Genomic DNA, 12961 nt, shown 5'->3' on the forward strand with positions numbered 1-12961 from the left:
TTCACTCCTGATATTGACCTCTTAATTAGTTATTTTTTGGGAGGTAAAACTGAAGACTTACCGGTACTACCACGACCTGGTTCCCGCCAGCCACTGAACGGAATATTTATTGCCTTTTATGTGGTTTTGTTTATTTTGTCATTTGTTTATGTTTATGATACTTACCATCTTTTGTTTAGATTTTTACGTTCATCCCCGAGTGGCTAGTACTAAACACAGTACTCATTTTGCATGGACCCTGAACAGATAGTTGGCATGGTAGTAGTTTTAAGTTTTACTTTTTTTTTTTTTTAGGATAGGCATTAAGCAATGGCAAGGATACCTACCAGATCGATAAGAATCAATTTACATCTTCATTTTGCAAATACGTAAAAGAAATCCCATTTTATGTTGTCCTTCAGCTCCTTTTACACGAAGCAGCAGCTAATGTTCAAGTAGCAGGCTGTCATGGAAAATGACTGACGTTCGATAACATCCAGAGACTTGAGCATAAAAGGGTTTCTTTCGGTACGTAAATATTATATGGCAGAAAAACACTGAGCTTGCGCGAGTGCTCTTAAATAGGGAGTGCTCTGTGAGCGCCAGTTAACTTCCCAATGATGCCCAAGAACTAATGGAATACCACGAGAACAATGACTATGTGCTTACATGGTGATCCCAACCTCTATATATGTACTGGTAAACGTCAAACTTACTTACGTTGCAACATATTTTCAATGGAAATACTGCCATGTGACTCATTTTTCCATTTCTGATGGAGAAATTATTGTTAGTGGTGCATTTTAGAGAGTTTTGTCAATTTCAGTAAGTTTTTGTTAAATGACCTATTTACAATAAGACCAGTGCACCTTAGGTGTTGAATAGATATGCATTCAGATCCATGGACTCGATTCAATGACTGTATAGATGATGCAACAGTCTGCAAAACAGAATGGCTAGTTACGCTCTTAGTACAAACTGAAGGTTGTACAATTTAGACATCAATCCTTATTGGGCTACACTCACCCCGTTGATTTGATGTTAACTACAGGGTAGTTCTTGAGAATTAAATAACTATTATTGAGGTTTCATGTAACGTGAGTCGAATGTCATGGGGCTGAAACATTATCACTATTTAATTTGGTAGTGATGTGTTAGCTGCCAATAGCATTGAGAAATTATTTGGCAGCTCCTGCGGGCATTGAGAATGCAGTGTAGTGTATGAGTGATAACACAACCATATTTGTTTTCGTTAACAAGCAAATCTTGGGAAGCAGAGGGGAAGAATTGGGGGCAGCAGTTTGCAGAAAAGATACTTGAAATTACAGGAGATAAAGTAGGGGGGAGTTCTTATTTTAACTTTTCCTTCTACTACTGGTGCTAAATTTTATTAAGAGTCAGTGTACTCCAGGTTGCCAGTCAACTATGTTGTCAGCATCATTACTGGTAGTTTATAGGGTGTTTAGGACAGTACATTGGAGGGCTGTAGTCAGTAGAGAGCCCTCAATTTGACAAAAACATAAAAATAGGGGCATAGTTAAGGCATTTCTTTGAAGTAAATGTTTTTTTCATAGTTGTTTTAAGTATTATATTTCAAAATGTTCTCTTATTTTCAGAATGTTTTCATCACAAAACTTCGGAAGCAGCAAGAGCTCTCAGTAAGGCCTGTTGAATATTACTTTAGATTTAAGTATAAAATGTTCATTGTAGTTGATTGAATATGATCAGTAGGCAGTTTTGCATATATTTAATGGTGAGCATAGAGTTTTTGGTTCATTTAATTTTTAAACTGCACTGACACTTGAGCCTTTGAAATTTGTATATTTTATACAGATGTATATCCTCAGTTTGTGCTTTGTATTTCAGGTATGGCAATGATAATTATGATGGCTTCTCAAAGAGCTCTTGGCGATCTGGTGGATTTGATGAAAGTCCTCCAGGGAGGGGAAACAGGGGTAATGATGGTGGAATGAGATCGGGTGGTCGTGATTATAGTAGCCCCTCAAGAGGTAGAGGCTCCAGTCGCGGCTCAGGGTCATCTCGTGGTAGAGGAGGAGGAGGAGGTGGGGGACCTGGTAGCTATGGACGAGGTGGGAGCAATACCAGCAGTATGATGGGAGGTGGGAGTGGTGGTTATAGTCGCGGTGGACAGAATCGAGGTAGCAGTAGTGGTGGTGGACCCAATCGGGGCTATACAACTGGCTCGGGGGATTGGGGCTCCACTTCTGGACCCAGTGGAGATAACCAGCCTATGTCCCTCTTGAGTGCAGCCCAGAAGATGGGTTTAACAGGAGATTGGTCGAATCCTTCTGGAGCGGGGAGTGGAAATATGGGCATGGGGTCTTCTGGAGGTGACTGGAACATGAGGAGTAATGACATGTCAGGAAACTTCAACAACAATAATTCTTCTGGAGGCTGGCAAGCAGCATCTAACAGGGGCTACAGCACACAGCCTTCTAGTGGTCGGGATATGTCATCGGGAATGGGGGATTTGGGCTCTAGTAGATGGGAAATGGGATCGTCTCACGGTCGCTCCGGCTCATCGAGGGAGCGGGACTCTAGGCAGTCAGATGACTGGGAACCTAGGTCTTCCAGAGGACGTGGATTGTCCCGGGGACGAGATTCGTCCCGAGGACGTGATTCAAGAGGACGCGACAGAGACACTTCAGATGATCGGGATACGGGACGATCGGACGGATGGAAATCTGGCCTTTCAAGAGGGCGAGGGAGCGGTGGCTCAAGAGGTCGGGACATGTCGTCTAACCGAGATTCTGGTCCATCTAGAGGATTTGGATCTCGTGGTTCAGGTTATTCAGAAGACCTGAACATGGATTCTGGAGGAGGCAACAGAATGGGGTCATACATGGGTTCAGACAGAGGGGGTATGTCAGGAAGAGGCTTTGACCGAGAACCTAGAGAAGAAGCAAGTATCACAGAAAAAGCAATGGACATCTTGAAAGCAGTCTTGGTGAGTAATATAAATTCCTGCAATTTTTTTTTCCTTTAACATTACAAGTTCAGAAAATTTTTACTGTCATAATACTGATAAATGGATTTATAGATGTAGACCTGTTAATCTATTTTATAGGTTGATGTTAAGAAATTCTGCCATTACTGATTAGATTTGAACCAGACTCATGTTAAAGGATTTTTCCTATGGAAAGGGTTGTTATTGATGTTTCAATTTTTGTAGATTAGATGAAGTCAAACCGTCTGATTTTTTCCGTTGTAAAAGTCCAAGAAAATGTAAGACTTAACTTTATGCTTATACTGTATGTTAAATTTATTCAATGACACTAGTTGTGGTTTGATGTATGTAATCACTAGTCTTAGGAGAATTTGTTTACCAGTCGCCGATAGTGAAGATTTTTGTATTTTAAGTCCCGTAAGTGAAGTATATTGAATATATGTTGGTGTCGTGGGTAACTTACGTAAAAAGGTAGCTGGTTATAAAGTGCTTGACATCAGGAACAGGTTTTACGTCATGGCCTAATAGCTATCAGATCACACAGCCATATATCCATGAAACTATCTGGAAACCTGTAGGGGGAAACTGTTTAATGTGTATTAACCCATGTATAGTCTCCCTCCCATAATATGTTACGGCATTTAAACAGTTGTTGGGTGTAAGTTTGCAGGGATAAGAGAAGACAGTAATATGTTGAGTAGTTGTTGGAGTTTGATTGCTAAAGAATATTGCTTGTATATGTTGAACTTTTATTATTGGGGAACATCACTTTTAGTCAATAGTGTTATTGGAATTTGACGTTTGCGTTGCTCTTTAATGGTAAGGTTGTGGTTAGGATGGAAAATTTTGCAGGTGTACAGTGCAAGAAGTTGTTATTGTCAGCAGTGTTGTGTTTCGAGTGGAAATTTATCTTGTCAAGATGGATAATAGTCTTCAAAACTGTGATCTGATTGTAAAAGTAATTCATAATAAGTGATATATAGTCAGATGAACCTTACAAGTTTTTCTTTTCAGTAGAAGGTAAAGTACTGTAAATATTTGAATGATTACTTTGCATATATATTTATAGATTTAACAAAATTAAGAATATGATATTCTGATCAATTAGTCAGTGATATTTATCTATGTGTGATTTAAAAATGTTTGAAAAAATTTAATGAATCTAGTAGTATTTTCTTGCTCTTGCTTTTTGTAAAGAGTTTCCTGTGACAGAGTTTATATTCTTTGTCTTCAGATAATAGTTTTAATCTGTGTTTGGTATATTTCACAGGGCCCTAAGGGGTATAATGCTGAAAATCTTGTACAAGAATTTCCCCCAAATAAACGCAGACGTGTGGATTATGTGAGTGTTGGCATTTTCATTTCTTGTACCAATTGTGTGTTTTTGCTTGGGATAAGGTAGCAGTTCTTGACTGTTCAAGTACGAGAATCCAAACTGGTATAGAGTTGAAATTAAGAGATGATGAGACTTAAAGTTCTTAATGCAGATGGTGCTGAGAAATCATGGTTAGTTTGGATCCATTGTCTCATAGCAGTACAGTACACAGCTTTTAATTGATCTTGAAGGTTTTAGGTTTATCATTAGTAGAGAAAGGCAATCTTAGGAGATTCTTAAATTAGTGACAAAGTTTTGCCTGTGGTCTGGAATATATGGATGTTCACACTTCTTGGGAACAGTCTTCTTTTTCATCCGTAGGAGTTTTGCACAACGTAGGTACATCACTTGTGTTTCCAGGTGTTGGTAAGCAATATGACTCGAATCTGCCATAAATGTTAGTGTGGTAAAATTACTGAAATTCTATCTAAAAAAAACTTGTTTCTGGTTTACTTAAAAGAATTGTATAATTCAATAACAGACTGACTGCCTGGTCAATTGCATTCTCATATCCTTCTGATTGATGTTCTCTAAAAAATTTTGCTCTCACACCAAAGACTGGGAAAATGCTGGTCTTAGGGAAAATACCACTGGTAACTCTACTTTGAGTCTTTCAAGAATATTATTGACCACCTACTCTGACCTGAATGCTGTCGGTAACAATGTAACATTTTTTGCAGATGTGTTATAACCTAATTTTCTTTTCAGTCACAAGATTGTCTGTGCTAGGTATCACAAGAATGTTTTACAAGCATATCATTGAATTGTACACCTATTTGCCACATATAGTAAAGAGTACCAGCTGTGTACAGTATAAAGTTTATATCAACACTGTACACATTGGCCAGAAAAAAAAAATTGTGTACATTATATTGCACTCACCTGTGTAACTAATGCAATTTTGAATTGATAAATGAAGAATCCATTCTGTAGCAGTGCTAAATGTGAACATTAATTGAAGTAGCCCACACATTTCAATGTGCAATAACTGCTTGCAATTACTCCAGTTAAGGCTGTGCTGTTCATTGTAATTTTGGTTCTCAGCCATACATATAAATGCATAATGATAGCTATTGTAACCCTTAATCCATCTTTTTAAGGGCCCTAATATTGTGGATAGCTGCACTTCAGTGTTACTGGAAATTACTTACAACAATTGTTAGTAAAGTTTCAGATTTCAGTTATTTCTTTTGAATGTTCCCATGTCTCTTTAAATTGAGATTGCTTTACCCATGAGAAACTTTCAGTTGAGAACTTTTTTGAATGAAATCTATTCATCACTCAATGTCACTGTCCTCCCAGTCAGACACAAGTAAGTATTGTGTTTACATTGAAATATGTTCTCGAGATGCGTAGTCATCCTGAGCTGTTATTGTATATGAGATATCTGATATCTCTTTTTCAAATATTTGTTCTTAATAATGGCCTATTGATGAATAGGTTCTGTAAGACTTGATTGTATACCGAAAAGGTTGACACTTGCAGTACTGACTCCATCCCCATTATAACTTGCATTGTTTGATGATAGCAATAGGTAACACTTAGATTTGCCAGAAATTTTACTGTTGAACAAATTTGTAGTATTGGACTACTGTTAAATGATTAAAAATGTATTCATGAATAAATTAAACTGTTGAGTTGGAGTAGTAGCACTGTCCTACTGTTTACTGATTGAAAGTCTGTTCATGAAAATGCCTTACTTGAAATGTAAACCTAATATTCCTAAAGGAATAGTACAGGATAATGAGTGTCTCATTTTCAGATTACTGTTTGATGACATGGTTAGGAATTAACACTGAAGGTATAATGATAGGCTCATGATTGAAATTTATCAACATTTTATTAAATATTGTCTACAGGGAGGAGAGGAAGATGACTACCAACAGGGCCCTCAGGCCCACAGTAATAGAGGCCTGGGCGAAAGCCATTGGGGCCCTTCGTCCTTTAACGAGAGGTTCTCTAAAGAGAGCGATGGAAATCGCTGGGGTCAACAGCCTAAGCACCAAAATAGAGAACAAGAGGAAAATAGATGGGGTTCGTCACGTAACGCACGGCACAGTGAAGACCGTGACGAGGGCAAGTGGGGGTCAAAGTCACATGGTGGTGAACATTTTGGGAGAGGTTTCAGTAATCAGGAAAAATGGGGAGCAGAACCTCAGAATAGAAGTAACGATAACTTTGAATTTGAACGTGAAGGTGGCAGCTGGCGTGGAGACCGTAGTCAAAATCAGTGGGGGCCCCAAGCGCACAATGAGCGCCAGGGCAGAGAACAAAATTCGAGTCGATGGGGGTCCCAGTCCCACAGTGAATATCGTGGTGGGAATCAAGAACAAAGGTGGGAAACTCCTGAGTCCTTTAATGAAAACTACGATGACAATGGCCAACGGTGGGGAGGATCCCGCTCCTTTGATAGTCCTCCTGAAAAACGCCGTAAGCCCTTGTTGGGTCCGTACCCAGAATTTGAGAAACCCAAACCCAAGTCTCTGTTAGGTCCATACCCAGGCCCTGAGAAAAGTAAACCCAAGGCGAAACCTTTGTTAGGGCCTTACCCTGGTCATGATAAACCAAAGCCTAAACCTCTCCTGGGGTCATTCCCTGGCTCTGATAGACCTAAACCAAAATCTCTCTTGGGGCCATACCCGGGGCATGGGCAAGATGAGGACGACTATCAGTGGGAGCCAGCATCCTCCCGCGGTGCAATGCGAAGTCGGGGAACTCGTGGCGGCCGTGTAGCCCGCGGTGTTGGTACATTAGGCCGTGGTCGTGGAATGCGCAACAGGCGCCCGATGAATGCATTTGAGCCGGAGGGCATGGGTTATGATGAACCCCAGTCTCTGATGCAATCTTTTGAAGATGACTTCCAAGGGGAACAGTTCCCTCAAGATCAGTCTCTTGAGTATCAAGAAAGTGGATGGTATGATGACTCTGAATGGGGTCCTTGTGAACAATTTGAAGGTGGTGAGGAATTTTGGCCTCAAAATTATGATGAATCCCAACCATGGCAGTATGACGATTTTGCATGGCAATATGGGGATGAACAAGTGCAACAGTTCATGCAGCAAGGCGGCTACCAGCCGCCAAGGCTGTCCGTTAGAGAAAGACTTGGCGCCAAGAAACCAGCCTTACTGGGCGCTGCTCCAAGGTAAGCTTAGCCTTGATAACAACAGTACATTTATTATTGATTTCTATCCTTTTATTTTTCCGGCTTTTGAAACAGTGGTCACGAGGGCTGTCGATCTTGTATTCTTTCGCACGAATGAAGCGAAAGCTGTCACACATTGTTTGAAGATGATAAGGGAAGGCCGTAGGGGTCAGTCTGACGCTGCATTTATAATTGCAGTTTGCCCAAAGCTTGAAATATTTTATGGGTTACTGAACCAAAAGACCAACATAGCTTCAAGAAGTACCTTTAAACTCTTAAGTTATACCAAATTTTGCAGTGAAATCTTTTGCAAGGGCAAAATGATTATTGCAATCAAATTGATCAAACATTGAAGTATACATTTGAAAGTGATGACTGCGCATACAACCACATTCAGGTGAAACAGTCAGTCTTTTCTTTTCCTTGCATGACATTTTGCAGCTGTTTTAAATAATCTGTACATGTAAAATAACATTTTAAAATTGAACATTCTATACTGTACAAGAATTTGCCATAGTGAAAGGTACTCCTCAGGCAAATAGAATCATGCTTTAATTCCTGTTCGTAATGGGTTAATGCCTGCAGCATTTTTCACCATTGTACTGCACTGCTATTTGAAGTTCTACTCTTTGAATCAGTGGTAGTATGACATTAGAAAAGTGCTGTTTTACTTACCTTTTTCAGAATTTTTTATTCCTTTAATCCGTGTATTTTTTGTTCAGTCGAAGGATGTAGAGTTTGGCAGTGAAAGGAACCGTAGCCTGAAACAAAATAGTGATCAGCCAATCATTGAAGCTAAATACATCACACAACTTCCTTGCTGTACTTACAATGCAATAGCACCAAAGGTTTCGACAGCCCTTCGTAGACTCGCTGACATTTTTGCATTTCAGTCCTAGGTACCTCAAAAATGAGAGATGGATAAATATAATGAAGAAAGACCATATATATATAAACTTAATAATAGTTAAATTGCATGAAAGGATTCTTTAGTAATCCTTTAAAAGGATTAACAAAAACACTCCTCAGGTTGAGGTAAACTTAATAATATTTTTTCTGTTTTTATAACTGTATGTAATACTGGACATGTATTGATATTGCCATGTAAATTGGTAACTAAACATTAGTGTTGGTAATGTTAAGGGGTGAAATTTCAATTAGAATATGGGGGAAAGTGAATACAACGTACCCTTTTACTCATTTGTATAACAGTTTTGCCTATTAACAAAATAGAATTCACGATTGTGATGACTTGGTTTTCTTCATCACAGAATCATTTAGCTGGACACTTTCAGCTGTAAAGTACTGTAGAGAAAGTAAATGAAAAGCAATCAGTAATTGTTACTTATGTAGAGTGAATCACTAACGTCTACAGCAGGTGAACAAGCTGTGTTACCAGCATGGTGCTGCATTTGGTCCGTAATTGCAATCATGATGGCGAAAATACGTTAAGTCTTGATGCTTGCTTTTAAAAGCCACCTTGAACGAACAAAATTGATTTGAAAGTCAGGTGGGGATTCATATCTTGGCATCCAGTAGACGACTTCTGTACTGAAATTGTGTAGTACATGAGTTACAGAAATTGGTTTGAGAAAAGGAAGATATCCTCTTGCATATTGCTGAGTATGAATATTGGTGTAATCTGCAAAAAAGCATAGTTTCGTTCTCTTGTTTTCATAGCCATTTCTTCATGTATCTCCTATCGTAACCACAGCTATCTAGCTTTAAAAGTAGGAGTAACTCATTTTCTTGGGTATTGCCCGCGTATTTTCGAGTGGTAGAACGTGTTGTAAAGTTGCCTAGGAATTTGAACTCTAGGGATAAAAAAAAAGGTTTTCATTTACTTCGTGAAAGGTTTACTCACAGTATTCGGCACACTGTAGTGTATTTTAAACTTTGTAAGAGGATAATTGGTAGTCTGGTGTGGTATGTAGTGGCATATGTTAACATGTAGGGAATACTTGTGGAAGGCTTTAATGGTGGTTGAAAAGTATTCTAGAACATTGTTACATCTTCGTGAGTACCCATCAATCTTGATTAAACAGTTGCTAGTATGATTGGGTAGTGTTACACTCATTACTTTGGGTAGATATCCAGTAGCCATTAATATTTTTTTGCATTAAGTCTTTCGGATAACTAGGTTGTGTTTGCATGCAGTAAATATCATCGGTAATCATGTTTCAGTTACCCATACTCTGCTCATTGTTGGTAATTGTTACTTGTTTACATGAACCATCACAGACTCTTTTAAGATTTGTATCACAACTCTTTTAGTATTATGTAAAACCCAAAGCATGTTGAGTGAGTTTGAATTTTTCCAAGAGTTGCATGGGACTACATAATGTGCATATCATGTGTAAATATTTGGTGGTGATAATCTTAGTCAAACTCTTCCAAGTTCTGTATTATTGAATTGTAAGAACCATTGGGTTGTCTTTAGTGGAACATGGAAGAGTGTAAGTGATAGTGCAGTGGGTCTTTGTAGCTGCAAATAAAATGACTGTAGCAGAATTAGAAGTCTACCTACACCGTAAGCATATGAAATAGAAACTTCTTAGGTTGTACAGAAGTGAACGAAGGATATGATAGTACTGTAAAGTAAAAAATTACCTAACAAAGATATACATATGTTGGAAACCTTACTTTAGACATAACTAACTATTCTCTGGTGGTAAGGATTATGGCAATACTGCACTAGACATATGCTTGGCACAGAGACAGACTAAGAGTATAATTCAGCAAGCTGTAAAATGTAAGATCTCTATGGTTTTGTGGGAATAAGCAAGTTATAAGAAGTCATATAAAGGAATGACCGTGGAAATATTTGCAGGATTAATTGCATTTCATGTTGAAGCAGTGGCTAATTGAAGTAAAAATAGCCTCTGTAAAGTACAGAAAGAGTATACCAGGAACCCCTTCAGGTTGTTTCATTTATGAAATGTTGTTTTTAGTAAGTTTTAGATTTTAATTCACGTACTGTACTTCTGTATAGTCTGGTTATTCCGTTTTACTAGAACAGAGTAATTTATCTCTGTGTAAAAGGATTCATTCATGTGGCAAAATGATTCTGAAGGTTAGATATAGATCGAAGACTAACTGCTTAAGAATTTTTATAACTAAAACGAATGATTCCATGTTCTTAAAGCAAATACTTCTAATGAGTGAGCCTAGTGCATTTTGTTATAAATGTTTAGAGATTTTGCATTTAGACGATACAGGCCACTTCCACTGCAAGTATGTGTGTATATTTGGAAGATAATAGGTATTTCCTGTGCTTGTAAGGAGTTAGAAAAGTAAAGGCAACTTTTATGAACTGTCAAGGTTTTAGTCATGCCGATTCCTTAAACGCTCCTTATGAAGTAATCGTTTCTATATATAGGTGGTCAGGGTATCGTGAACATGCATTGCACAAGTGCGTTTATTTTTAATGATGCCGAAAACAGGTGTGTGTGAAGCAAGCCAGGAATGTTGTCAGTGCTTTAGATCTCTGTAATTTTGGTGACTATTTTTGTACACTCTCGCACACATGCACAGATCATTTATTGACCCTGTGTCCACAGGAGGAGTAATAAATGTTCACATACTTACAGAAATCTTTGGTTTCACAGTAGCATAAACAGCAGCATTTTCTAGATGAATAAATAAGAAAAAAGTTATGGCATATGTAGTCCCATGCAGCTTTGGCATGAAAAAAGTACAGTTGCTGTATACTGTAGTACATTTACCCTGTCGTTTGAGTCCATTTTTAGTTTTTTAATTCATTGCCTTAGATATTCAAGCTGATGTTAATTCTTGTCATTATTATATTGAGACTAGACAAAAATAGGTCAAAGGATTTTTTTTTTTTTTTTCCATGATTTCAAGGGTTTTTGGCTGTTATTGAATTTGCCTTGGTTTTTGTCCATTTTCACTTGCTTAAAATGAGGAGCGGTCTGACTTTCTCATTTCTGTGTGGCTTTGTTTATGTTGGAAGCGTAAATTGTTTTTCTTCCATTTTTCAAGTTTCTCATTGTTAAATCCTGTGTAAAATTTCACCTTTGGTTTTTACAGTCCTTTAAATTCTGTGTTTGATGGCATATAAGACCCATCCCGATATTAGCAGAGGATTAGAAAAATATTGAGTATTGTATAATATTCCAGTTATAACTTAGGTCAACCTAGCATAACTTTATAGAGTCTGGATGAACATACATTTTGCTCGTTTAACTGCATAGACTCTGCTCGTGTATTCACAAGCATTATGCTGTAAGCTTTTTCTTTATACTCACTTTATACTGAACTGTAAAATAACATCTAGGACATTAGTAGTTGCTAGATGTAAGATACCATCTTAGCCTTCTTGTCTGAACAAACTCCTACAGATATCTTACCTCTGTCATATGAATAAATTAAAAAATATTGATTTAAAAGTGATTGTCATGTTCATCAGTACAGTATCAGAGATATGTTAGCTTTTCTGTAAGAATGAATTTTTGACTGCATTACTAAGTTTTAGTTAACAGTGAATAATGAGCATATTAAGGTGTCATGAAATGCATTTCTTGTACCCATCCTGTCTAACTCCTGATTTAAGCTCAATGTTGAACAATAAATTTGAAAATAGAGTGGAAACTTGATGCAGGAGATAATAGCGTGTCTATTTTGTGTAGAAATATAAATTGTAGCATACAGTATCGTATTTCAATTGTTTACAACACTGGACAACAAAATCAGATATAAAACCATTGAATGGTTGCTGTTCTGTGTTTTTGGGCGAGTTTTGTCACGTCCTTTTCTCTAAATGTTCATTACTACCAGACCTATATCTCAAGTTCACAAAATATTTGTACGGTAGATTTATTTTATAGTTGTAATTGAGAAAACATTGAGAACAAGCCCATGGAAAAAAAAAAAGTGTTTTTATATGCTGTCAAATACAGTAAACAAAAATGTTTTGTCACTTGATAAATTTTCAGTTTGGATCAATTATGTTTGATGCACCATTCACTGACCCTGTGATTTGATTGAAAAGTGCCGGTAGCAGCAGCAGTATTTCATGCGCAGGTTTGCAGTTTGGAGAGGGTTTCAAAATCCGATGGGACAGATGGCTTAGTGGCCTTCCAGATAAAGCCGGGGGAAGGAGAAGCTGAAGTTTGACCCTGCATGACCTAATTATGGACCGTACAGTAATAGTGTAGGAAAGCGTAGAAAATGTCACTTAATTGTTATTTATTTCAAGTTTACTGCTGTGTACAGCATTTAATTTGTAGTAATACTGTATATCGCATAATTAAAACTGAAGTACAACAGAAAGATATAACTGGGTGAACTCTAATGATTTAGGTATGTATTAGTTTCTTGAATAGGGCTTTGAAGTCAGGTTTTAAAACTCATTTGCCAAGCGTTACTCAGTATTTGGAGACAGGAAATTAGGGAGTAATGTTTCTTCATGTGTCATTGTGTAATTTATCAGTGTACATAAAAGGCTTCCAGTTTTGGTAATTGTGTTTATTTCAGT

General features: G+C 37.6%; 1 protein-coding gene across 5 annotated transcripts in view; it reads left to right on the forward strand.

The window, feature by feature from the left end:
* The window catches only part of LOC136846171 (hornerin-like), a 56038-nt gene that overhangs the window by 24978 nt on the left and 18099 nt on the right, over positions 1–12961 (forward strand). For 3 of the 5 annotated variants that reach the window (XM_067116981.1, XM_067116979.1, XM_067116980.1), the window contains exons 2-5: positions 1596–1637; positions 1846–2947; positions 4218–4289; positions 6182–7464. In XM_067116981.1, the coding sequence (XP_066973082.1) occupies positions 1597–1637; positions 1846–2947; positions 4218–4289; positions 6182–7464 (2498 nt within the window). In that variant the 5' untranslated portion in view covers position 1596. The remainder of the gene's footprint in view (positions 1–1595; positions 1638–1845; positions 2948–4217; positions 4290–6181; positions 7465–12961) is intronic. The other 2 variants (XM_067116982.1, XM_067116984.1) reach the window with 1 other exon arrangement.

The sequence above is a fragment of the Macrobrachium rosenbergii genome, chromosome 14 (genome assembly GCF_040412425.1).
Source record: "Macrobrachium rosenbergii isolate ZJJX-2024 chromosome 14, ASM4041242v1, whole genome shotgun sequence".
NCBI lineage: Eukaryota > Metazoa > Arthropoda > Malacostraca > Decapoda > Palaemonidae > Macrobrachium > Macrobrachium rosenbergii.